The 27,692-nt window shown below is 40.7% G+C and overlaps 1 protein-coding gene across 1 annotated transcript in view; it reads left to right on the top strand.

Moving 5' to 3' along the window:
* Positions 1-458: 458 nt before the first annotated feature.
* lamb4 (laminin, beta 4) overlaps positions 459-27,692 on the top strand; it is a 41,212-nt gene continuing 13,978 nt past the window's right edge. The window contains exons 1-23 of the mRNA XM_079268288.1: positions 459-630; positions 3,161-3,336; positions 6,581-6,716; positions 7,444-7,517; positions 7,942-8,130; positions 10,801-10,864; positions 11,310-11,524; positions 12,084-12,204; positions 12,341-12,529; positions 13,631-13,786; positions 13,992-14,095; positions 14,676-14,755; positions 15,305-15,509; positions 15,628-15,759; positions 15,886-16,071; positions 17,648-17,760; positions 19,035-19,155; positions 21,028-21,208; positions 21,875-22,018; positions 22,132-22,363; positions 23,147-23,304; positions 24,292-24,516; positions 27,365-27,582. Of these exons, the coding sequence (XP_079124414.1) occupies positions 609-630; positions 3,161-3,336; positions 6,581-6,716; positions 7,444-7,517; positions 7,942-8,130; positions 10,801-10,864; positions 11,310-11,524; positions 12,084-12,204; positions 12,341-12,529; positions 13,631-13,786; positions 13,992-14,095; positions 14,676-14,755; positions 15,305-15,509; positions 15,628-15,759; positions 15,886-16,071; positions 17,648-17,760; positions 19,035-19,155; positions 21,028-21,208; positions 21,875-22,018; positions 22,132-22,363; positions 23,147-23,304; positions 24,292-24,516; positions 27,365-27,582 (3,441 nt within the window). The 5' untranslated portion in view covers positions 459-608. The remainder of the gene's footprint in view (positions 631-3,160; positions 3,337-6,580; positions 6,717-7,443; positions 7,518-7,941; positions 8,131-10,800; positions 10,865-11,309; positions 11,525-12,083; positions 12,205-12,340; positions 12,530-13,630; positions 13,787-13,991; positions 14,096-14,675; positions 14,756-15,304; positions 15,510-15,627; positions 15,760-15,885; positions 16,072-17,647; positions 17,761-19,034; positions 19,156-21,027; positions 21,209-21,874; positions 22,019-22,131; positions 22,364-23,146; positions 23,305-24,291; positions 24,517-27,364; positions 27,583-27,692) is intronic.

The following is a 27,692-nucleotide window of genomic DNA, read 5'->3' on the forward strand; positions in this document are numbered from 1 at the left end:
TAAGTAGAAACACACTCATTCAGTAAATCACCACAATTACTGCTGAGGCCCAAACATTCCCCTTAAAGTTCATCAGTCCCCGAAGGCTACTGCAAGGGGGGGGGGGGGGGTGTTACTATTATATGTCCTGGTCCAGGTTTGGTTTGTGAAAGACAGAAGACATACATTTTGACTCAGGGACTGTCTCAAAGACAAAGATTCTTCACTTTATGTGTAGTTTGTCTGCAGTTTAATGTGAAGTCATGAAACCACCAGAAGGGAATTCCTGTCCATTGTAAATGTCAACAGTCCCTCACAGATGAAGGTCGGGTTGTGCTTTTGATGTTTGTGTTCAGGACTCTAGGTTTGTGTTTTATTTGTTTTGGGAGATAAAACTGAGCTCAGATCAGCCGTCAGACAATAAATTATATATTTAACTCGTGTGTTTGAATCCTTGTACATGTTTGTGCTCCAGCAGAGAGAGTGAGAGAGTCCTTCAGAGTCCATCAGAGAGTCCAGCAGAGTCCAGGAGAGAGTCCATCAGAGAATCAAGTAGAGTCCATAAGAGTCCATCAGAGAGTCCAGCAGTCAGAGATTCCATCAGAGTCCATCAAACATCTCAGCACAACATGATCTTCATCTTCTTCATAGGTGAGTTCAGCTTGTTTGGTCACATTTTCTGGATTTGGATTGGCATATTAAGCTGATTGGCACATTAAGCTGTTTGGTACATGAAGCTGATTGGCAAATTTGTTTTCCAAAATAACATGTGATGTCACGATGTTGATGATTCTGTCAAATGTAATCAAGTAGATTTTAGGGTGAACTGATTGTAAAGATCAGACAAGATCTAACATTTAATCCGAGAGGAAATGTATTCATCAAGAAAGAGAGGAGAGGTATTGATCCACTTAGGATGTATCAGGTGTCTTGATCCAGGATGGATGTATCAGGTTTATTGATCTAGGATAGAGGGAATCAGGTGTATTGATCCAGTTAGAACAGGGGTCGGCAACCTTTACTATCCAAAGAGCCATTTCGTTCTATTTTCCACCAAATAAAATTTGTCTGGAGCCGCAAAAGCTATTTGATATCACAACTGATAAAGTTTTGTATATAGTTATATTATATGTACAAAAACTATAGTTTGTTGTATTTATGAAATTATAGAACAAGAATAAATACAATTGACATTTTATTGCTATTTTACCTGTTTGAACAATATCAAACTCTTATGAAGAGGAGAGTTTGCTGCAGCAGTTGAGAAATCATCTCCAGCGTGACACTTTTCAGCACATGCTGTGTGTTTGTTCTGGAAGTGACATTCAACATTACATTGTTTGCACATATCAATCATATACAGGTAAACCAGCATCGTTGGCAGTGAAAGCAAATTAATACGTCCACGATAAATTAAACTCTATTTTCCTCCGTGACTTTTCTTTTTTGGATTTATCCATTGATAGTTTACCGAGGGCGGGGGTCTGCAATCATGATGAGCCACCTGCAGGGAAAGGCGCTTGACAGGCGTAATAGGATGTGATGCACATTTTAGTTGACTAAATATTAAAACATTTTGATTTAAGGTCAGGTATTACTGACCTTGTTATCTCTACTAGCAGCTGTTGTTCAGTTAAAGTCTGCATTATTACGGAGGAAGCAGCTGTTTTTGGAGCGACTAGCGAGCAGCATGAAAACAAATATAAAATGCATAAACAAATATAACTCACAATAACGCTGAATCAGTGGGAGCCCTGAGCTTGTTTATCTGACGAGATGGTCCCATCTGGGGGTAACGGGAGACAATGACACCCGAAGTCTGTTCCTTATGTCCAGTCTACTCAGTCATTTAGTTTTGATTGCCGTCACTGCAGAAAATCCTACTTCAGAAAGAGGATGTGTGAAATGGAAGCACGGTTTTCAGTGCTTTAGTGGCGATCTCAGGATATTCAGCCTTGATTTTAATCCAAACACCATCAGAGTTGTCTCAAACATACTTTTAAGGCCACCGTCGTTTACAACCTCCAGCAGCTGATCTTCCTCTGTCGCCACATATTCTGCAGAGCGGGTTTGGCGCATCAGAATTACTCCTGATATTTAATCAGACTCCTGATATTGTCTGTTAAATTAAACTTTCATGTTCTTGGAAGTTGTAGCTCTTCTTCTGTCTCCTTAGTGGCCTTTCCCCCTTTGCAAAGAAGCTCTCCAAAAGTTATTTACTCATTTTCGCTAGTTTGCGGGCTTCATTTTTGATGTAACGTATCATGTGACCGAGACAAGCATCTTGACATGTGTCAAGAGGCACAGGCGGATGAAATTGCTTGAGAATCCGGTCATTTTTCGAAATAAAACTTCTTTCAGACTCTAATAATCAATAAAACGGAAATAATATAATATTCATTCTTTCTGTGCGCCCGGTACCAAATGATACACGGCCCGGTACCGGTCCGCGGCCAGGTTGGGGACCACTGATTTAGAAAATGATGCTGAAACGCTATGTGGACGGAGATCGTTGAACAAAAACGTATTAGTGTGGATGTAGACTCAGGGAGCCGCGACAGAGGGGCTGAAGAGCCGCAGGTTGCCGACCCCTGAGTTAGGATTAATCAGGTGTATTGAACCAGGATGGAGCGTATCAGGTGTATTGATGCAGGCAGGCCTTGTCAGGTTTGTAGATTCAGGGAGAATCCGTCTGATTTTCTTTGGCATCAAACTCTGTTCTGTCAGCAGATGAAGTGTCTTCAGACATGTAATCACTTGTTGAGCTCTTGGGTAGAATTGTTCTGCTTGTTGTCACTTGATTTTCCCCCTCAGTCTGTTGTATTTAAAAACCTTCCTGTAAATTGTTCTACATATGATATAATATGTAATGATTCTCCACTGAAATCAACTAATTCATCATTGTTTGTTGTAATTTGCAATAAGGTCAAATAAAGTCTTTATTGTGATTCATATAAAAGAAAATCCTCAACTCTGCCTGACGGTATCTTTCTAGATTCTCTTTTAGATTCTCGAATATATTCTTATTACAGCTCTTTCTCGAAGTTCAATGATGTTTCCAAACTATTCATACCACAGATGTCACTATTTCATCATCTGGAAATATTCCTCATGTCTGCTGAAACATTTTGAACAGATTACTTTAAAATGTTATTTTACCTACTGATCTATCCTCCTGCAGTTTTTCTTCCAGTAGCTCGACTCCAGGACCCCCAGGATCGCAATGACCACTGTCCCGGCGGCTCCTGTAATCCCCAGCTCGGTGACTTGATGGTGGGTCGAGCAACTCAACTGTCAGCCTCATCCACCTGTGGACTGGATGGACCACAGAACTATTGTATCATTGGATACCTGGAGGTCAGAGGTCACCTTAAATCATGGGAAGGTTTTTGTCTACAATCAAAGATCAATATGTTTCTACAGAAGGAAAGAAAAAGACACTAACCCTCTCCGATGAACTCAAGCTGTCTCTAATTATTGAACACATTTTTTTATTTTGCAATAAAAAGTGCAAAATCTAGTTTGAGTCAAAATATAAGTAGTGCAACTAGTATAACTAGACAATGCATTTCCTGCTGAAAATGCGTTGGAATGCTGAAAGCTGAAATGAATTGTGAAAAAATTGCTGAAAATGAAGAAATGGGAGACTATCTGAAAAATATTGAAGCCCAAAAGCATTTAAACTGCACTGCTGAAACACCTTCTCGTTGAAATGTTTAACTATGGTGTCTGTAGCTGAAAGTATGAGGAAGAAGAAGGCTTTGAAAGTTGAAGTATAACAGGATTTGAAGATTTTCTCCATAGAGATCCCATTCAAAAGAAAATTGCAAATAGCTTAATTCAAAAAGTTTAAAGATTACAAATATGAAAAGTCAAAGCACCCCTCTCCTGAAAGAGCTCAACATTTTCAGCGGGCTATGTGTATATATATATATATATGTGTATATATATGTATGTATATGTATATGTATATATATATATATATATACACACACACATACATACATACATACATACATACTAGTGCTGGGCAACGATTACAATTTTTAATCGCGATTAATCGCATGGATTTTTTGCGATTAATATAGTACTGCTATATGAACAAAAGGGCAATAACATTTGGTTTGCAAACACTTTAAACAAATCAGGTTCTTTTTAACAGTAGTATTCCCTTTACACAGCAGCAGTTCTATCTCTTCACTATCTGTGCTCAGTGTGTGACTGTATGTGAAACGTTCCACTGCTGTGTAACAGGAATAGCATGTTTCAGCACGTTTCAGCTAAATGTCTGTCTTCATGACAGTCAGAGCATGTGAATGCAGCTCTACTCTTCATCACTATGATGCTGTAACTCAGAGGTGATGATGGTGACCCAGCGATCAAAGAATAAAGACACTTTACCCACAATTTAGGTGTATTTTCCCTCTCACGAGATGCAGCATGTTTTATACTTAATGTGAATATACGTAATTCATACTTTGTTTGCATCTTATTCTGAAAACCGGATGTTCGTCTGAAGAAAACGGATGTTGTCTCACGTTAATCTTTCCGCGAACTTTCTTAGCTCATTCTTGAGGCTCATACATGCCGTTATTCGTTGCGATCCTAAGAACGTTCCTCAGACCAATACTAACCGGCTGCAGTTTGTCTCCACTTCTCTGTAGCATCTGTTAGCTTGTCTTGCTTTAGTTTATCTAAACTTCTTCCACACGCTGCATCAATGTAGTCTGAAGACTTCCTCCACGGCTGCCAGTGAGCAACGGACTTTCAAAATAAAAAAAATAAATAACGATAATAACGCGTTAACTTGCCCAGCACTATACATAAATATGTAGTCCAGCTCAACTTGGTGTTCTCTGTCTGAATTATTTCTATTCTCTGCTTTCTGTCTGATTGACGTGTCTCTGCCTTGAACTCTGGCTTTCATACTCAAACATGTTCTGATCTGTCACTTCATTATCTCACGCTGCTTTTTTCCACCCTGAGGAATCACTTCTCCTTTTCACTGCATTTTTCCTTCTTTTTCCTCCAACTGCAGTTTCTTTTTCATCTCTTCTTTCTTTACAATCTTTGTTCTTTCACAGAAATGCTCCTAACTGTTCTTGGTTTATTTGTGTTCAGGCTGGGTCAAAAAGTCAGTCAAAAAGGGTTATCCAACAATGGGCAGGCAAAGAATCCAAGGTCAAAAAAACAGGCAGGCAGGGTCGGATGCAGATCACGAATAATACTTTCATAATTCTGGCGAGCTTGGCAGTGACACACAAGACAATCTGGCAGGCAGGGAACAAGTGCCAGTGAGTGGACCTAAATAGTGAGGGACCAATGGGCCTCAACCTTAGCTCCTATTGCTCCGATATTAGAACTGCAGAGGTGACTTGAAGAACAGATCATGTGAAAATTGTGTCTGTAGTGTAACAAATGTGGCTTCAGTGGCCATCTACAAATGTTGTACGGTTGTCTATCTCAACATTGGTCTCTATGGAGCAGATAGTTGGACTTCCTCTCAATGTGAGGCTGTTGTGCCAAATGTGTAAATCTGTTGTCATTTGTCTACGACCAGGACACACTTAGCTACCGGTTTACCCATAATTTTGCATGAAGAGTGAAAATTGTGGACTCAGTGTTAAAGTATAAATGTTTTTTCCACAAGATTCTGACGTTCCTCTTCACTCCAGCGATAACATCACGCAGTCTGAGCTGCGCAATACACACCCATTATAAAGTCATAAAAAATCATAAAAGTTAAATTGTGACAGTTCAAAAAGTGTAAAATATATCAAAAAGTGAATTATACAGCAATAGTTCAGGGTTTTTTCAACCTTTTAAAGTTGGAATGGTGTATGTAGCAGAGGTTTAAGAAGTTTAAGAGGATTTTAAAATTTTCTCCATAGAGATCCCATTCCAAAATAAATTGCAAAATACTTAATATTTCAAAAAGCATAAGAGGTAGAAGTATGAAAATTCATAGCCGGCATGTCCTGAAAGAGCTGAATATGTTGATACTCGAACGGTTTCTGTAGCTTAAAAAATGTGGAAGGAGATAAGTGCCAAAAAACGTAAGGAATAAAGAATAAAGATGTGGATAATAGAGCTCTTTCCCCGTGGATGGTTCGGAGGTCTAACAACAATGAATAGACAAAACAGAGTATATATGCGCGTTATCTCGTCTCCTCTCCCTTGACCCTCCCCCTCGCAGATGTCGTCATCCTCCGTCGGCCGCTGCACCCCCCAAGGCCAGGTTCACAGCCTTTTCATTAGGGTTATATGCAGGTTTAAGTGATACAAGTTATAACTAAAAGAACCATATGATACATTTCCACAACAACCACTTACAGTGTTTTTCATCTTGCGATAATTCTACTTGTTCATCATGGCAAAGTGTAAATTTTTCTAAATCAGACAGAATAAATCAGAGCTTTGTACTGGTCAATAATCAAAGTCAAAGTTAATTTTCGAAAATTGTTAAAAACAAGTCAAGTTGTATTGAAACGGGTCACATAGTCAGATGCTGCTGAAGGAACTGAGACTTCATAATACATTTTATACAATGACGTATTGATAATTATTGATCAGTTTGGTTTAATGTGACTTCGTCCATCAGGCGGAAAAAAAATGTTTCACATGTGACTCTCATCTGCCATACAATCGCCATGGCAACCCCAACAGCCACCGCATTGAGAACGTCATCACAACCTTCGACCCTGAAAGAAAAATGAAGTGGTGGCAATCTGAAAACGGTGAGTTTAAAACATCACAAAGGTAAAAACTGTCCAATCAAAGAGTTTCTATCTTCTGAACTAAATGTCTCATCTGCATAACATTTTATTTCCTTTTATTTGATTGTTTATAACTGTTAAATGTACTTTTGTCACATTGTTGGATATACTAAATATCAAAAGACAATCCTAATATATTTTTTTAAATGGTGAGATTTATAGTGAAGAGCATCAGGAACTGATCTCCAGTCCGTATGATGGTGACGGCAAATGTCTGAAATTATATTTAATGTGTTCTGAGATCAATGATTTTCATCTTTTCTATTTTCTAAACAGAAAGCACCCTTTGTTCTTTTCTTCTCCTTTGTGCTGTTTTAGACGTCCATCTGTTTGTTTATATTTGGACTGAAAAATAATAATTAGTTTTCTCCTTCTGTAATGTGGTGGAAGTTAGACTAATACAGAGATATTGTATCTTCAGCTTTGGCTGGATGAAGCATTAGGCTTAGCATTGATGTTACTGGTTACTAGTTTGCAGAGCTAATGGTCTCTGAACAGTGTTCACTGTGACTTCTGGGAAATATAGGAGCATTCAAACAGGTTGGAGTATCAATGTAAACAGGAAAATATGATTGGGTAACCTTCAACATACCATCATTAATTATCATTATATTAATTAGTGATGTAACAAATCGAATAGTTCCATATACAATACTAATTCACCTGCATATTGTTGTCTTGTCTGGAGGAATTCAACAGGTCAGCGTCCGGCTGGATCTGGAGACTGTGTTCCAGTTCAGTCATCTGGTCCTCACCTTCAAGGTAAAACACAAACCTGTACAGATGAATTATCAATGATCACAGGCAGTTAGTCAGCGCCTTTCCTAACTCGGATTGGCTGATGTGATGTCACAGACATTCAGTTTAATTTGCACACAGTTTCTCTTGGATTGTTTGATGCATCCGGACTGTTGAACTTTTACTGTACTTTTTCGTGATAATCTGAACCTCCTGCTCATGTTATTGATTCTCTGTGAGATAATCAACATTTTGTTGAATCAAAGACCAACATTTCGACATCTTATCTTAATCAGGTGCCAAACAACAATGCTGGATTGAAAATAACTTTCTATACATTTCATTTTTTCATTTCAAGGGTTGGGGATGAAAGTGGCTTCCCAGGGAAGCCTTTTTAAAATTGTATGCATGTATATACAGTCTTCCTGCGTGCTCTCTCTGCTTGCAGAGTTTCCGTCCGGCGGCTATGTTGGTGGAGCGATCAAAAGATTTCGGAAGGAGCTGGAAGGTTTTTCGTTACTTTGCAGAAGATTGTTCGCTTTGGTTCCCTTCTGTTTCCAACCAGCCAGCCGACAGCATCGACGACATCGTCTGTGACAGCAGATACTCTGGATCAGATCCGTCCACCGATGGAGAGGTAACACATTTAACACATTTTTATTTAATTCAAGTCCAATTTATACATATAGCCCAACATAACAAATCACAAATTTGCCTCAGGGGCTTTATAAAATCTGTATTTTACAATTCAGCCCTCGCTTCGGAGAAGGAAAACATCCTTAATTTTCAATCCGTCTAATTGGATCCGTATTTGGAGGTCGAGAAAGCCTCAGTTGGGTCAACTAATGGTCAGAATAGTCTAATCTTAGCATATGAAATCAAAAACCGCCCAAATCGGGACATGTCAGGCAACAGCTGAGGATGTCCTTAGTCTGTGTCCCTCAACTAATTAGTGCTTGGAAATTTTGCCCACTAAAAGTATTTGAGGTGGATGGTAGAGTCCCATCCAAGGACACTAATATAATATTGAGAACTACTTTAGATGATGCCTTTTCTTTAGCTCTACTCTGCTTTTAAGGTCATGGAGTGATATCTAACAACATGATTTTGGGAGCTCTAGACCCTTGGTAAGACCCTTAAATGTAACCCTAAGTGAGTTGAGGTTGCTGATATAAAGTTATTTCTGGTGGACAGATTCTCAATTTCAAATTAATTTATATTCAAACATTATGGGTGTTACGTTAGGCTGCTGCTCAGGCTTCTGAGCAGCTAGAGAGCTCAATTTTGCAACATTCTTGGCAACCCTAGGAAAGTGTCCCTACAATTTGGAAGCTTTAAAAAAAATAATTCCAGACTCCTTTTTCCCCCCAAATTAATCAGACTTCTGATGTCCTATGATTGGTCACCAGAACAACCAGATACCCTAACTTTGGAGTAGCAACTCTCTTTGGGTCAATATCAAGCACCTAATATTTGGTGGTTCTAGGTGCTCTGCAAAAATGTTGCTCCATCTTCACACCTCTTAAGCTGTGTCAAGTCTAGTTTAGACGCTGTTCATGACAATTGGTGATTTTGGACAAAGTTGCAGAAGAGAATATATGACCTTAATTCAGTGGCGGGCCGTGCATTTTATACCTAATCCTTCACTGCTGTCCTGCAGCTGAAACACAGCTACGGTTATTATTTGTTTCGTGTCAAAATGAAGCCAACACCTGTAGATAGAGTGCGTCTCCTCTGCTCTGACTGCAGCTGGGACTGCTGCGCCTGTGTGTGCTTTGGGGCGGCGGAGGAGGGACTCACGGCAGCTCCCGCTGCTCGTTCACGACAGTGCAGAACGTACGTGCTTGAACGTCAAAACACCAGAAAAGTCTCCAACAACACCAGAACAAGTCGCTAGATTTGTCACTAGTAGCTTTTGACAAAACAAGTCGCCATGAGGGTTTGGAAACTCACCAGATTTAGCGAGAGAGTTGCCAAGTTGGCAGCGGCTAAATATGTCCCCAGAACAACACTGGACGCAACAATGGTTCCTATCACATATTAAACCAAACAAAAATCTTCATAAGAACAAGTTGTACAAATAATAATATATAAACAAGCATATTAAAGCTACTGCAGATGTAAAAACAAATGCATTTAACTTAGCAGAGCTGCTGTTCACTGTTTAAAGACAAACTCCATCCTCCTTTCTTTGTTAATAAAGAGTTTAATCTCACGGTTGTTCAGTACATCCGTGAATTTTAGTTCCAGTAAGAAGTCCTTCTCCATTCATGGACGCCAGTGAAGACAGTCGAGCCTCCCTAGTTGTATTTCTTGAATACGTTTTAATGCGTTTCAGGCTGAAGATGTCCGCTCACAGAGGCAGCAGATTTTGGGATTGTCACCGCCCCACACGTCAGGCTAGCCCACTGACCAATCACGTACTCTGCAGGCCTCTGGCCTCTGTTCTACCTAGAGACACAGAGGTGAAATCTGATTGGATAAAAGCTCGACTTAAAACAAGCTGCACTGGAAGCAGAGCAACTGAGGAAGACAGTAGCTGTGCAATGAGAACATAAGGTAATTTAAGAAAAATTATTAAATTATAAAATCATACATATATATATATTTAAAAAAAATATATATATAGCTTTGTGATTCTGTTTAGGCCAGCAGAGAAGGCCTTGCAGGCCCTGATGGCCCGCTACTGCCTTAATTGGATAAACGTAAAAAAAAGCCCAAAACGGTCAATTCCTAATCGAACAGCGTAAAATCAATGATCGACCGTAGACCCGTTTGGACCCTGTATCGCCAAATGTTGGCTCGCCGTGCATATTTTGGTGCATATCCTGTGAAAAATTACAAAGTGCATGAAGTGGACAAAAAAGTTCCCCAAACACACCATGAATCACAAAGTGGACAAAAAGGTTCCCAAAATGAACACAGCAGTCCAAAAATGATTATGATTTCCACCAATTAGACCAATAGTCACTCCTGCCACCTATGGGCCCAGTCTACTCGGCACACCTGGTGTCCAATGGCATTGCCATTGGACGTCCTCTGAGGTATTAATGAGACGCATTTCAGTCCTATGGCAGAAACTCCCTAGAAAATGTCTCCATAAAGTGGAGGTTTACCACATCAGTTCTTATCAAACCAGAGACTACAAACTTCTTCACAATTAAGAATATACTCACATTACTACACACAAGACACATTACAGTTACGTTTGTACTGCTCGTTTTTATGAGCAGATTAGGTTACGAAAAGACCTTTTTTGTGTTTACAAAAGTGTTTTACATTCAAAAAGGTTTACTTTGTCCAACAGGTAGTGCTGAAAGCTCTAGATCCTATCTTTGAATTAGGAAACCCGTACGCACCGAAAATCCAAGGTGAGTTGACATTTACGCAGGAGAATAGTGCTCTCTGAATGGTGGTCAGCAGTGTATTGAAACCACAATATTTAAATAGTATGAAAATAACATTTTTATATTTGACAAAGAACATATTAAACATATGAATATGTTCATATCAGACAAAAAGAAGAACATATTAAACATTTAAACATGTTTATCAGACAAAAAGAAGAACATATTAAACATTTAAATGTCTTCATATCAGACACATGGAGAAAAACATATAAAACATTTAGATATGTTAATATTAGACAAAAAGAAGAACATGTTAAACATTTAAATATGATCATATCAGACAAAAATAACATTAAACATTGAAATGTCTTCATGTCAGACAGAAAGAAGAACATAAACAATGAAATATGTTCATATCAGACAGAGAAAGAAGTTCATATTAAACATTAAAACATGTCATTCACAGATCTGATCACTTTGACAAATATACGTGTTAACTTCACTCGTCTCTTCACGTTGGGCGACACTCTGCTGGGACGAAGACGCAGGAACCCTCAGGACAAATATTACTACGCTCTTTACAACATGGTGGTTAGAGGTAGCTGCTTCTGTAACGGACATGCCAGCCAGTGTACGCCTGTGGACGGAGGACGAGGGGATGTCTTCACCCAGGCTGGCATGGTATGGGCAAGAAGTAGCTCTGATCAGTTCTGAACTGGTTTGGGTCAGTTTGGCTGACCCGTGTCTCCCTTAGGCAGCATGATGTCATAACATGTGATCAACAAGGTGAACATTTTGTGTCCCTGCTTTCTGACTGCAGGGGGGGGCTCCAGGAGAACAGCAGGGAGACGGGAGTAAAATCTAAAAATGCATGTTATTCATTAGAATCAGATAATTTGTCTCACATATTATACATCATCATTGATTTATTATCAGTGAGTTTTCTGATCAGAAGATAGATCCGACGTCAGGTCGTTTGCTGAAGGCTGTGAGCTGGCCTCGGAGCTCGGAGCCGTTGATCGTCCTGAGTGAACTGGTTGACATGAAAGGATGCAGGCGCTTCAGTGTCTAGTGTGAACCATCAGTCTGTATTTTCTCTGACAAAATCACTTCACCCCTGTCAGAGTGACTTTAGAATTACATGTTTTGAGACGTCTCTCGTCAGATTAATGTCTGAAACCAAATGTCCGCTGTTACAGCAGTTCACAGATGAGAAAAGAGATTTCTTTCTGTTCTTCAGGTTCACGGTCGATGTGTTTGTCAGCACAATACAGCCGGAGAGAACTGTGAGAGATGTCAGGACTTTCACCACGACTCCCCCTGGAGGCCTGGAGGGGGAAACATAGCCAACACCTGCAGAAGTAAAAGCTGAACCATTCCGTGTTGATACAAAACATGAAGCAGGCAGCATAACATTTGTTCTGTTGGAATAAGGATGAGGGTTATTATTCATCTTTGTTAGTTTGTAATCATGTCCCTGTATTTTGTGTCTCTCAGGATGCAACTGTAACGGTCACTCAGACTCTTGTCACTTTGATGCCACTCGTTTTGAAGCGACAGGCGGGCTGAGCGGCGGCGTGTGTGAAGACTGCCGCCATGATAGGATGGGGTCTCAGTGTGAACGATGCCGGCCTTTTCTGTATCAAGATCCACAGAGAGCGACGGACGACCCATATGCCTGCATACGTACGCTTCAACTGTTTTCATTTCTTTACTCTGACCCGTGTGAATTCACAATTAGACACATTTGACCTCTCTTTTTATATTATTTGTTTTTTTTTAAAGTGACACATTTTAAAATCCACATTAAATAACATCTATACCTGAGAAACATCAATAACCAAATGTATAATATGTTCTGTGTTATTGGATATGGCAAGAAACACAATTTTAATTGAACCAAAAAATAAATGTATGCTCGACATGAACCCACAACATGAGGAATAAACGTCTGATTCTCCAAAACATTTACAAAGACTCACCAGCTGAGTTTCCAATTACGTGTTTAATGCACATTATTTAGTTATAATAGTATTGCAATTTAGTCTAATGGAGTGTCACATTAGAGCTGTATGGTCGTGTTGAGAAAAAAAGATTTGACGCTTGATGCGTTAAATGATTTATGGAAAAGTCTTCGCAGTCTATACAGGACAAGGCTTTATATCCTACATTTGCCGAATTTACAACAAGGCATGATTAATTAAGAATTGTTTGTGGACAGCGTTAGACAAAGTGTATAAAGATTGTCACAAGACATCCAGCTGGAAGTAACTATAGCCACTGTAACTATGGATGTGGTTACCTTTCTTTTTACTGAACAAACATAATAAGTCTAACGTGGGTTAGACTCTCCCGATGCCCCCTTCTACAAAATAAGAAAAAAGGAAAACAAATTCCGAGACTCAGTCCACCCTTTCCTCTTATCACAGCTGCTCATTATCAGATTAATAACAATAGTTCCAAATTTGTTTTACATCCATTCATAAGTCAAAGGAATATATTTGGATCACATAAATACATTAGCAAATTGAGAGAATATGATTTGTAATCAGAACAAAAAAGAAGTCTCCAACAATGGATCTGTGATGGGAGGAATGACGTCTCTGTCCTTGTTGCTCCTCTTCAAACCCTGACGTGATGAAGAAAAGAGAACGAGCCAGTGATTTTACAGTTGGAGTCATGGTCAGGAACTTTGTCCGAACTAAGGTCATCTGTAGTGACAAGATAGTGACTGTATATTCATAGCTATATTCATATAGTATCTTCATACCTGTTCTTATGTTCCAGCATGTGACTGCGACCCAGCGGGTTCGGAGGGAGGTGGTTTGTGTCACGCTCTGAGCGGCAGATGTGTCTGTAAAGAAAATGTGGAGGGTCGACGCTGCGATCAATGCAAATATGGCTCCTTCAATCTGAGACAGGACGACCCCGTCGGCTGTCAGGGTGTGAAATATTATTATATCTGATTCGTCCTGTTAGAGCTTTTTATAAACATATAGCAGTGAAGCAGATACGTTTCATGCTTCCTCCTAAAGTATGTACGACGACAACAAATATGAGAGGAAGCTGATGCTTTGATTCGTCTTATAGAAACGTTGATGCAGATGTGTTCATATCCGTCTGATATATGTGTGTGTGTTTGTTTTAGTGTGTAGGTGCCATGTTTTGGGAAGTGTTGGGTCATGTGATCAGCTGACAGGAAGTTGTGAATGTGTCCATTTGGCCAGCGGTCCTCTGTGTGATCGATGTCTGGTAGGTTTGATCTTTAAGAACTGGTGTCTAGAATACAATGTGCCTCTTTAGTGACCTCTGGTGGTCGCTGGGGAAAACTACACAAATCTATATGTTTGTGAGTGAACCAACAGGACTTTTGATTCAGCTCCATTGATCACCGTGAATATAGGAAGCCATTTCTAGAGAGAGGTCAACACTACGGTCAAATAGATTCACTCAAGGGTGTGGGCTTCTTGGTATTCATCCATTCATTCATTTGACAGGGACAATGCACAGCTTTATATCTGAACCAGTTTTAGCTGTAAGCTAATTTACATCCGTAGTTCATGGGCAGGAACCAGAGAACACAATTACAAAGAGCACATATTCACAACACAACAACAACAACATTAAGGTGGTGATGGATGCAGGCCAGAGTTCACAGGAGTGTATGGTATACCAATTAAAGACTCAGTATACTGATTGTTGACTGATTATCTCTCCACATATAAATACAGTAAAGCTACTGAACAACAAGAACATTGGACAGCGTAGAAGTGAAGACAACAATCAGATATTGGTTGCCATTTGAATGCTTTTTTATCTGTTTTCTGGTCAGCCAGGTTTCTGGGGTTTGGGAAACTCAGCGTTCAGATGTTCACCCTGTGACTGTGATGTTGGAGGCGCTCACAGCACCACGTATGTTTCCTCTGACTTCATTTTCTTTTAGAATATTTAGAGTCTGAATCCGGTTTCATACAACAAGTTGATGAGTGAATACATGAAGATGAAGAGAAACTAGAAAAACCATCTTGCAATGGGATCATATCATTGGGACAGGGCCGTAAAGTGGAGGGGTCTCTTCCCCACTTCCTAATCCTATACTTCTTGGGCGTTTGCTCGGGCCACACCCATCTTCATTTTATTATCAGCTACACATCTACAAAGTTTGGTGACTGCATCTTGTACAGTTGTGGCGCTATCACAGTGACAATTTCTGTCTCCAGACAGAAATATAAAGTGTCACTCACTGACTTACAAGGTTAAAATACGACAACTGTCACTGACACATCTGGTAAAAAATGACTGACTTCAACATTTACATGTTTAGGACACAATATAAATTGGTGTATATATTGTATTCATCAGTTTCACTCCTTTATACATAACTGAACACGACTTCAGTTGGACAAGTTAACATCCAGAGAGCAGAGACTGACAGTGGTGTTGGACTTCCCGTCTCCTCAGGTGTTCTCCGGAGGATGGACAGTGTCACTGTTTACCCAACATGGTGGGTCAGCGTTGCTCTGACCCCGCCCCCGGCTACTTCCTGCCTCCACTGGACTATTTCTTGTACGAGGCGGAGCTCGCCGCACCACTGCATAGAGGAAGCTCTTCTTCTCCTTCTACTACTCTTCCTCCTTCACTGTCATCTCCTTCTTCTTCTTCTCTGGTGTGTAACGATAAGTAAATGTGACGGTATCAGTGTGAATACTGGCAATAATATCCATCAGTAAAAGCATCTGTACATATATATACACACATATAATAATGTGTATTTGTATTTTCAGTTGGACCCGGTTGTTTTACCTCAGTGTGAGAAGTATTACAGAGAGCAGGGTTACGACTTTAAGTTCTCGAACGGAAGAGTCGTTCTGGTTCGGAGGACTCGAGACCTCTCCAGCCGGTGGAGACGGGGACAGGTGGGACGTTTCATTAATTTCCTGTTGCACTTTTGTTTTGACCAATTGCGGGGCCCAGTTGGACCTTTCAGCCAATCACATTGTCCTTCGCCCTGAGTACAACTGATATTGGTTTCCGTTCTACAGCAGAACAGCCTCGCTCTGGACCCGGGTCACGCCCTGCAGATCATTCCCCGTCAGAGGAAAGATCAGCCTATCACCTGGACCGGCCTGGGATTGGTCAGAGTGTTGGATGGGGCGGGGCTTAGATTCACTGTGGACAACCTCCCATCATCGATGGATTACCAGCTGGTTATTCGTTATGAGTCAGAGGTAAAGAGAACAGTCAGGGTCCTGGTCCTTTTTCTAGTCCTGATTTTGGTCTGAATTTGTAAAGACCAGGGGTCTCATTAAAAAAAATACACTGCGTAGAGACCACACTTATTTTTTGTGTATGTACAAAGGAGGAAAGGTATTTACTCATATATAATATATATTATTTATATAACTTAATATTTACAGCTGTACCAATTAAACCCACATCTCTCTCCTGCAGCTCAGCACAGACCATCACCTGTTTCACTGAAGTTGGTTCAGAAGATGTTTTACGTGTTAATGTTAATTTAATGAGCTCCACAATCACAAAAATCCTTCGAAACTGATCATCAAGAACATAAACAACAAAAGAGCAATTTATTCAAATTCATTTTCTGAGGGATGGGAATGAGTGTCGAGAGGGAAGAGAGAAGGCTTTCATCTCATGATTATGGATCTTCACGTGTCTGTGTCACATTCATGAGAGAAAAAAAGATTCCGATACAGACATTTTCCAGCAGGTTAAAACCTGAACATGTTTACTGAAGATTTCACTTGAGATAGACTCCAATACTACCTCAGTGATTCTCTGCAGCACTCAAGTATTTGATAGAAACTCTCAAACATACCTGCGAACAAAAGTGCTAGAAGAAGGAACTGACTTTTATTCATGATGAGGGGCAAGTTAATGGAGGTTTGGCAGAGGTGTTGATCTGTGATGAGCTCATGTCAGGCTGTCAGCTTGTTTTGTTTTGAAGTGTAAGCAGTACTATAAAATTAAACTTCACCTGCATTGTAAGGGTTTTGCAGAAAATAAAGGGCTGGACCCAAATGCAGGGAGACAGGGGAAACGGAGTGTTGGATAATTGTGGGTTTAATTGTAACAAAAAAGTATTCAACACAAAAACGTGTGAATCACAAGTCCATTACATTACAGTCATTTAGCAGACGCTTTTATCCAAAGTGACTTACAATTCAGATTCTATCACACCGTCGCTTCAGCTACAGGAGACATTTTGGGGTCAAGTGTCTTGCTCAAGGACACGTCGACATGTGACTAGCAGAGCCGGGGATCGACCCGCCGACCATCTGATTGAAGGACGGCCCTGCTCTCCACTTAGCCACAGTCACCTAAAAATCCAAAGACACAGGGAACACGGCAAAGGGGAGCAGACAGGAAAAGTTCCGGGAGGAAATGGCAGGCAGACGACAGACGGACCAGGTTACACCAAAGGAGAACGAACACTGAGCCAAGGGACACACAGGGTTTAAATACGTTGGGAAGGTGCAGGTGATTAGACACAGCAGGTTTCAATTCAGGGTGGGGCAGACCATCACAAGAGGAACAGACAGGGGCAGAAAGTGAAGTGAAGCAGACTGAGGAGGTGCAGGTGATTGAACACAGCAGTGTCTAATTAGGGAAAGGGCAGACCCTCACAGGGGTAAGACAGACAAAGGCAGGAAATAAAGTGGAAGACACAGAACATCTCAATAAAACAGAATAAATAACAGAAATCGTGACATGCACGATGACTTTTATTTTCTGTGACTCCTTTCTTCCTGTATTGTAACGTCAGCTGATCTTCCTCTGCAGTCTCCGTCTCATTGGCTGGCTTCAGTCAGCATCGTCACATTGTCACTGGGCGACGGTGGCTGCAGCAGTGACCCAACAGGAAGTAAAAGTCTGATTCTTCCTGGAAACTCGAGGTGAGGCAAAGTCAGTAAACAACAGTCTGTTTATTGAATGCTGCTTTGGTGAAATCAGTTAATCCTGAGATCAGGGAAAGTTCCAGAAAGAGAGGTAACTTAACATTTGTGTCTGTTGCCATGGTAACTGAACCTAACCTGTAACAAACCCAGAGTTTCTCTCCGCCTTCTCCTTCTTACAGAGACAGACACTGTTTTATTTCGTCATTCGGTCCGAATCAATGGTATCCTCTGTATTTTACATACTATATCCTGGTTAGATATCAGTTTGTTACTCAGGAAAACCATTTCTTTGAACATTCAAATATTACCATCACTACCACCAATATCAACAAGCCAAATTCCTTGTATGTCTAACATACTTGGCAATAAACTAATTCTGATGACAAAGAGTCAAGTCAAGATAGTGAACAAATGTAAAAATGTAGTTTGGTAAATGATGAACGAATGGACAATACTGAATAAAACTTAATATTGTTAACTTATTGACCCTTTTCCCCTCTTTGACTCAGTCTCTTGTTGAAAGATAAATGTGGACAGTCCATACATAGCTTATATCAGCATCAATGTCTCTACGTACACTGGATTGGAGGCTGTGTCTTTTGTTTACCTGTTGCAACGGTGAATCATACAATCAAGATCCATTCATGATGTTTTTTTTCATTCACCATGCACAAGTTGAACAAACTCAGATCAGCTGTTCTGTTGAACTGAGAGTTCAGGGTTAGTTAACTCAGAGTTCAGGGTTAGTTAACTCAGAATTCAGGGTTAGTTAACTCAGAGTTCAGGGTTAGTTAACTCAGAATTCAGGCTTAGTCAACCCAGAGTTCAGGGTTAGTTAACTCAGAGTTCAGGGTTAGTTAACTCAGAATTCAGGGTTAGTCAACCCAGAGTTCAGGGTTAGTTAACTCAGAATTCAGAGTTAGTCAACCCAGAGTTCAGGGTCAGTTAATTCAGAGTTCAGGGATAGGCTCAGAGTTTGTTAAATCTGCTCTCTGAAACAAGGCCCACAATAAATTGTCTTAAAGTCACAGACATAAAATACCGTAGACTGCTTCCTCCTTTGTTTCTGGCAGACAACAGGTATTATTCACATAGGGACCACTAGAGATCGCTGTCAGGTTAAAGTCATCTTGTACCAATGATTACAAGTCATATATTGCCAGTTATGTTTGTTTTAATGTTGTTTGTTACTGTTTTCTTTCATTTGTTTGTTAGTTTTTGATACCGTTGTCGATTGATAGTTATTTATCTGTCTGTTTGTTTGTCTCCAGAGGTAGTATTTTGCACTCTCCAGTGTGTCTGAACACAGCCAGTCGGTACTTTGTGGACGTCGTCTTTAACAAACAGCCCGGATCAGATGGCTCCTCCAGCTCACACATACTGATTGACTCGGTGAGTAAGTCTTCATCTCTTCAGCTGACACTCACTCTGAGTGATTGACAGTCTGACGGTTCAATAATAGCTAAGCAGCAGTCAGAGATGCTCACACGTCATTTTTTGCATGCCCAAGTCAAGTCTCAAGTCTTTCACGGGCAATTTGTTTTTTATCTGGATCCCCATTAACTGATGCCTTGGCAACAGCTAATCTTCCTGTGGTTCACAGAAAGGACAAGACATAATGCATACAATACATGACATAAGACATACAGTTAAAATTAAATAATACAGTGAATTACAAAGTACAGTCAGATACTTCGATGTATAGTGTCAGTACAGACCATATCCATGATAATTTGGTCATTGCATTCAATGCACTCCAAGGATCAGGAGACAATAAAGATTCAGTTATATTATCTGTGGCCTTAAGTGTGTCTTTTATCGCTATTTAATTGTTTAATTTTTAAGTTATATGAGGAGGTAGTGAGTTCCAAGCCAATATTAAACGGTAGATAACTGTGCATTTGAGGAAGTTTGTTCTAAACTAGCATTCCTTGTGGGATGTCTGTTGCATGTGTTTTTTATTTGGTTGAAGAAATATTCAGGAGTCTGATTAAATACTTAACTTCTGGAAAACATGAGGAGGCTGTAGTGGAGTTTAATTTCAACTGATAATCAGCAGAGGCAAGATTGTATGTATTCTATATTTGTTCTTATTGAGTACTGGAGTGTCAATCTGGCAGCACGGTTTTTAACTAGTTGTAGTTTATTTATGTCTTTCTTTGCTGCTGCTGACCATACGACTGGACAATACTATGGCGTATTGCTAGCGACAAAAGACCAAGGACTGTAATACCTGACAAATAATTAAGGATGTCAAATAAGTGGAGCACTTTCTAGCCATTGCTATGCCCCTTCCAATTTTAGTCACAATGCTGTCAATATGCTCAGACCACAACATTTGTCCATCCAACATTACACCCAGTAATTCGATCCTCTTGGCCTGCTCTATTCCAATCTCTTTCATTGATAGATAAGGCTGTGGGTCACCACTAAGCATACTCCAGGAGAAAAAAACAATACTTTTAGTTTTGGAAATGTTCAGGGATAGATTGTTAATTTCCACCCAATCAGCCACTCTCTAGATCCTCATTCAGGATGGTTACATGTTCTTTGTAGGTTGAAGCAGTGCGATACAGTGTTGGGTCATCTGCATACATTACTCTGTTGGCATTCTCAATTGCTAGAGGCAGATCATTTGTGATAATCCTTGTGGAACTCCACAACTGATGCATCTGCAGCCTGATCATTTATAACTATACACCTTGTTCTGTGCTAACAAATATATCTTTTAAATTGGAAAGAATGTAGTCTAAATTTGAACATCTTACATTTGCAATTTCACATAATTATATTTTTATAAATTAAATTACTGAGCTAAAGGTTTCTGCAAGTTCCCTAAACAGTCACTCAGTGACTTCACAGTGGATGTTTTTCAATTCGGAAAAGCCTTTGTCTTGTTTTGTCTGATTTTTGTTGATTTGTAACAAGGTCAGAACTTGAAACAATACTGTTCCAACTGAGGAAAATTTGTGATTAATGATTTTGGGCAACACAAATAAAACTGATTTTAATTGAAATCACTCTGAATGCGACATAAGTGTGACTCAAGGCCAACTTGAGTCCCTACAGCAGGTGTGTCAGTGTTTGCATATCTCCAGATTGTGAAGCGATATACATGCAGCAGTGCATGCAGAAATGCTCCATTAACAAGGTAGAATGCCTTTATAACTTTTCTAACATCAAAAACACAATAACAAATTTGGAAGTGTCTGTCTAACGAATATAAAATAAATGTACTGAATTATGTACTCTGTGTATTCTTAGATGGGTCTGATTCCCAGCATCGAGGCTGTCCAAGATTTCTGCTTCCAGAGTGACCTTGACTCTTTCCGCCGCTTTAACTGCATTGGATTGGCTGTTGAGCTCGGTCCACAAGAGTCGCTCCGGGAAGTCTGTGAGGGACTCATAAAGAGCATGTCAGCACGAATACACAACGGAGCTGTTCGTAAGTAGTTCAACACATATAAACACAACAGAGCTGTTCATAAGTAGTTCAACACATATAAACACAACAGAGCTGTTCGTAAGTAGTTCAACACATATAAACACAACAGAGCTGTTCATAAGTAGTTCAACACATATAAACACAACAGAGCTGTTCGTAAGTAGTTCAACACATATAAACACAACAGAGCTGTTCATAAGTAGTTCAACACATATAAACACAACAGAGCTGTTCATAAGTAGTTCAACACATATAAACACAACAGAGCTGTTCGTAAGTAGTTCAACACATATAAACACAACAGAGCTGTTCGTAAGTAGTTCAACACATATAAACACAACAGAGCTGTTCGTAAGTAGTTCAACACATATATACACAACAGAGCTGTTCATAAGTAGTTCAACACATAAACACAACAGAGCTGTTCATAAGTAGTTCAACACATATAAACACAACAGAGCTGTTCGTAAGTAGTTCAACACATATAAACACAACAGAGCTGTTCATAAGTAGTTCAACACATTTAAACACAACAGAGCTGTTCATAAGTAGTTCAACACGTTTAAACACAACAGAGCTGTTCAGGTTCAAGATTTTTTGTAATTCCTTGTTTCATGTTTTCCTCAACCTCCTGCCGTTTTGTTTATACCTGTGTGCTGTTCTCAGTTTGCAGATGTAACGTTGTCGGCTCTCTCGGACGATCCTGCAGTAAACTGGAAGGTTTCTGTGAATGTAAACCCAACATGATTGGCCGTTGCTGTGATACATGTGCACCAGTGACGTTTGGTTTCGGACCCGATGGCTGCAAACGTAAGGAAGTCTAACAACCACAATACAAAAACACGAGAATTCTTGTGTATCATTTTAAAACAAGTGTATCACAATCAGTGTTTGATGATATTTCTCTTCCTTTTTGTTGGCAGCATGTGCGTGTGACCTGCGTGGTTCGGTGTCAGAGCTTTGCGATCAGATCAGAGGTCAATGTATGTGTCGTTCAGAGGTAACGGGTCGACGTTGTGATCGCTGTCAGACAGCATTCTGGGGTTTCCCTTTCTGTCGACCCTGTCAATGTAATGAGCAGTCGGAAGTGTGCGATGAACAAACCGGAGAATGCCTGAACTGCAGGGAGCACACCACCGGACCATTGTGTGAAAGGTCAAGTATTTATACATATTTATTTACGTAACTAGTATAATATATCTACAGATGTGTAACACAGGCCGCACTTTGACAGGTGATGTTTATAATAATATATCTATCAACATCTAAATGGCCACACTGTGAAAGGTTACATATCATGATACTGTATATCTATACACAATAATATATCTATAAATAATAATAATAATAATAATACATTTTATTTGTATCATGCTTTAAAAGGTACTTAAAGACACTTTACATGGTAAAAAACAGAAACAACTTATTACACATATTACAGTCCTGTCAATGTGTCCTTGGGCAAGCCACTTACCCCAATTCTTGAGATTGGGTGTGAATGATGAGTTGGTTCTGATGGTCATGTGGCACCTTACCAACAGTGTATGAATGTGTGTGAATGAATAGATGAGTGCTATAAACATAGAAGTCCATTTACCATTTTCCATATCATGGCCACAGTGTGGAATGGTGCATCTGTCAACATCTGTCGTGTATTTGTGTGGATCTGTGTTGCATGGAGTTGTACATGTTTCATTCCAACAGGTAAGAATAAACACCTAAGACAACTATCTTCCTCCTGGCGTAACTTCAGAAATATTTTGAAAATTAAGATCTGTTATTTCATTAGTTCATATATTTCCAAATCTTTTAAACTGTATCCTCTCGATATTTTACTCTGAAAATATCATATGTTCTAACATGTTGGAAAATGTTTCAGTATATGCAGACAGCCCTGTAGATGCTCTGGTTCTGATGACACTTCTGTTGCTGATGCAGGTGTGTGGAGGGTTACTATCGTAACCCTGTCTCCAGACAGCCCTGTCAGCCCTGCCTGTGTCCAGAAGTTCCAAATAGTGGACGATTCTTCGCCACTTCATGCCAACACGACCCACAATCCCTCAGTCTAACCTGTGACTGCAGGGAGGGACACACAGGTAAGAGCTGACCTGAGTGCCCTGATAGAAAAAGCCCTTTGCCTGCTGACTTCTGTTTCACTCTGGGGACAGACAGGAGCCCTCAACTCTGAGAGCAGTGAATTCTGATTGGAATAAATGGTTTAAGGTGATCAGACAGGTAGCTTACAATTTTGTAAGCCATCAAAAGCACTTTAAAGTCTGATCTGATATGAATACGGAGCAAATGATGTGATGTACAATCAATGACTAGTTTTATTAATACAATTATAGCCGCAGCATTCTGTACCGTTTGAAACTCTTCGTACCAGCAAAAAGCAGGCCTGACAACAAAACGTTACAATAATCCAGTCCGGGTGATTAAAAAGGTAATAATTAGAATTTCTGTGTTTGTTACTTATTTTTTGTTTTTTGTTATTGTTTGTTTTGTTTCAGTCAGAATCAAAACCGCGCCGTCCTCCGTGAAGCGTAAAATCCGATATGCCGAAAGTCAACTCCCTTCCCCCAGCTCCCCTATGTTAGATAGACCCCCCTTTTTTCAAAGAAACAGTTCAATGACAAACGGGATATACGTCGAACACACATTTGAATGGAAATAACTGCATAAATTGGTTGTCCATGTTAGCTTTTAGCTTTGTGTTGTTAGCTCAGACCGTAATGCGTAGACGGCGGACTCATGGCGAAATAAATACGTGATATTATGGTAAATCTTCGAGTTGAAATAATATTAAGTAGAATTGTGTTTGGAGCATGTAAAAATGGCTTGCAGGATATTGTTGCCCAGACTGTTTTCTTTAACTGAGTATATAACATGTGTGTAACATTCATTTTATTCGTTCCTGAGAAGTGCATTGTACGACACTTGTATGCTAAACTTTTTCAATGGAACCCCAAATGGTCTTCGCTCGGGTTTAAATTGTGCTGATCAAAAGTTTTTCGATATGTGCATTAAACATGTGAACGCAATGAATATGTCCCAACAATTCAAACTGACTTTGACTGTCTCAGGTCCTCGCTGCAACAGATGCAGCCCTGGTTTCTATGGCGACCTGGTGTTGCCAGGCGCCAGCTGTGAGGAGTGTGTCTGCAACAACAACATAAACCCGAGTGACCGCAACGCATGCAACAGCCTAACAGGAGAATGTCAGCGCTGCCTCTACAACACAACGGGACCACGCTGCCAAGACTGCAAACCTGGTTACTACGGCGACGCCCTGGACCAAGATTGTAAAGGTAACGACCAGGGTATCAGATAATAATAATGTTAATATTAATAATAATCAGAGGAAGAAGAAGAAGAAGAAGAAGACGTTATATATTTCGAACATTTTATTCAAAAAAATGCAACACAATGTCCGGACTATCAGCACTGGACCCGCAGGGATGTGGTCTCTCCCCACTGCTCTTCTCCCTCTACACCAACGACTGCACCTCAGAGGACCCGTCTGTTAAACTCCTGAAGTTCGCAGACGACACAACGGTCATCGGCCTCATCAGGGACGGGGATGAGTCTGCGTACAGACGGGAGGTTGAACAGCTGGTCCTCTGGTGTGGTCAGAACAACCTGGAGCTGAACAAGCTCAACACTGTGGAGATGACAGTGGACTTCAGGAGGAGCCCCCCAACACTGCCCCCCTTCACCATACACAACAACACTGTGTCTGCTGTGGAGACCTTCAGGTTTCCGGGATCCACAATCTCCCAGGACCTGAAGTGGGCCCCCAACATCAACACCATCAGGAAAAAGGCCCAGCAGAGGTTGTACTTCCTGCTCCAGCTCAGGAAGTTCAACCTGCCTCAGGAGCTGCTGATCCTGTTCTACTCCACCATCATCCAGTCTGTTCTCTGCTCCTCCATCACTGTGTGGTTTGGATCGGCCAACAAACAGGACAGAAACAGACTACAACAGATTGTCAGGTCTGCAGAGAGGATCATTGGTTCCAGCCTGCCCTCCACCCTGGACTTGTTCACCTCCAGAGTCAGGAAATGGGCTGAAAGATCACTGCAGACCCCTCACACCCTGGACACAAGCTGTTCAACTCCTCCCCTCTGGAGAGCGGAGTGGAAACCGGAGACAAAGTCCAATAAAGCTGATTCTGATTCTGATAAGTCCGTTTTACTTCCATCCGGAAAGGACCGCAACCTGTTTCAACACCAAAGAGCTCCTCATCATCCCACACCATCTCCTTGCTTCAGTCACGAACCCAGAGACCAGGACCACAGCTGAAAACTGGAACAGAGATCCGCTGGTGAAGCCATAGCTTCACCTTCAGGATCAGCTCTTTCTGAACCACCACAGTCCATATTTCTGCTGACGCTGCACCAACCCACATGTTGATTGATTCTCCTCCTGACTGCTGAACAAGACCCTGAGACCCTGCTGCGTCACACTAGGCATTGAACTGTACCAGTATTCACTAGAGGTCCCAGTCTGATTAAGTGAACAAAACCACATCATGGCCTTCTTCACTGATGGTATCCACCGTGGATGTTTTCCTTACAGGCACAAAACACCTAGCACAACTCCAAAGAGCTCTTCCTCCATAATGGAGCAATGAATTGGACTCTCTCAGACTCTGAGTGTCTCCTAGGATGCAGGGGAAAAAAACAATCATTCAGTTCCTGCACACTTGGGCTTACCAGGTGTTTCATTTATAAAAACACACAAAATATTTGTGTATGTGGGCTAAGTGGAGAGCAGGACCGTCCTTCAATCAGAGGATCGGCGGTTCGATCCCCGGCTCCGGATCTGCTGGTCGCATGTCGATGTGTCCTTGAGCAAGACCAAAATTGCTCCCGTAGCTGTGCCTGCGGTGTAGAAATGTGATAGAATCTGAATTGTAAGTCGCTAAAAGCGTCTGCTAAATGACTGCAATGTAATGTAATGTATGTACACATGAGGAAGTTCAACCATAAATGGTCAAAGCATCGACATTGATGCATAGAAATTATCTGTGGTGAATCACAGACACTACCGAGAGGAAGACACAGAAATCAAAGTGCTTGTGGATGAGGTAATCCCTCCTAATTCTCCAGTGCCAGAGTATCTATTGTGACTGTGTGGTTACTGTAGGACTGATGATGAGGAACTTTTTGTACGAGAGCTGTCATTGGCTTTATTTCCACACTTTGCTAATTTACACAATCCAGTTGATGAAGATGAAGGTGAGGTGACTGGAGAAGACAGAGTGTGACAGTCACCATGGTTACTCTTCAGCTCCAGTGAGCTCTTATACATCGGATAGCTGTTTACAGTTTGTCTGTGTACAGTATGCTGAATCTGGCCCTACAGAATAAACCATGAATGAATAAATAAAGGTGTGTTCACTGCGTGAGCGATTCTTTGATGCCGTTTGATTTTATCTTGGATTTCTATAACCAATGATTTCATCAGCTGCTCCACAGCTGACCACGAGTGTTGGTGGGCCGGCCTCTCCTCTCCAGACAGCGCTGATGAAATATCGAACGTAATTTGATTGGATGTTTCAGTTAGATTGAAAGGTGTTTATGGAATATTTATAACTGTTAGCACAAAAACAAAGATCCCTGCTGGTTTGAATGTTTAAGATGATTTGGATCTGTAATTAATGTGTGATATGAAGTGAAATTAATTGAAATTGAACTTGTACAATCTGGCTTTACACCCCCTCACTGTCTGTGTCTCCATAATGTTTGTACCCATGGGTAAGAGTTTCTGTACGCTCTCCCATTAAGTTAGTTTTTATAGATCTCAACTGCTGCGTGGGAAGCAACGCACGTCTCCTTCAGGCTCTGTTTTTTTTGTGTACGGTTATAAATGAGACCCCTGGTCTGTCCAGGGTTAGGGTCCAACACACAGCCTCAGCCTCAAGGTGTTCTGGTACCCAGGTAAAATGATCAATCCCCATGTGTAACAGCGCCACAGGGTCAGAAAGGTTTCTCCACCATCACCCACGTGAATGTTGAGGTCTCTCTCAGACTCCATCCAGAGAAATGGCAGAAATGTAAAGACGTGGGTTTGAAGTTTGTGACTGATGGCCTAATATGTTTTTCTTTATCTGATATATTTCATGTTTTCTTGTATTTATTGTGCATTTCCAAGAGTGCTCCTGTGACCGGCGGGGGACGGAGGTGACTCAGTGTCCTCTCGGGAGTCCTTGTTTCTGTAATTCAAGGACGGGACAGTGTCCCTGCAGGACAGGGGTGGTGGGCATCCTTTGTGACGAGTGTGTGGATGGATACTGGAACCTGGACGGTGCATCAGGGTGTCAAACCTGCAGCTGTGATTCTGTTAACTCCTTCTCCAACATCTGCAACAAGGCAAGAGGCTTCTTTTATTCGAGTCCTATATTTTATAGGCTTTTATTCATTTCATTCATGTTATTCACCTCACACTACAGAACAGAATCACATAAAGCACACAGAAAGTC

This window comes from Melanostigma gelatinosum (assembly GCF_949748355.1).
Source record: "Melanostigma gelatinosum genome assembly, chromosome: 1".
In the NCBI taxonomy this organism is placed as follows: Eukaryota; Metazoa; Chordata; class Actinopteri; order Perciformes; family Zoarcidae; genus Melanostigma; species Melanostigma gelatinosum.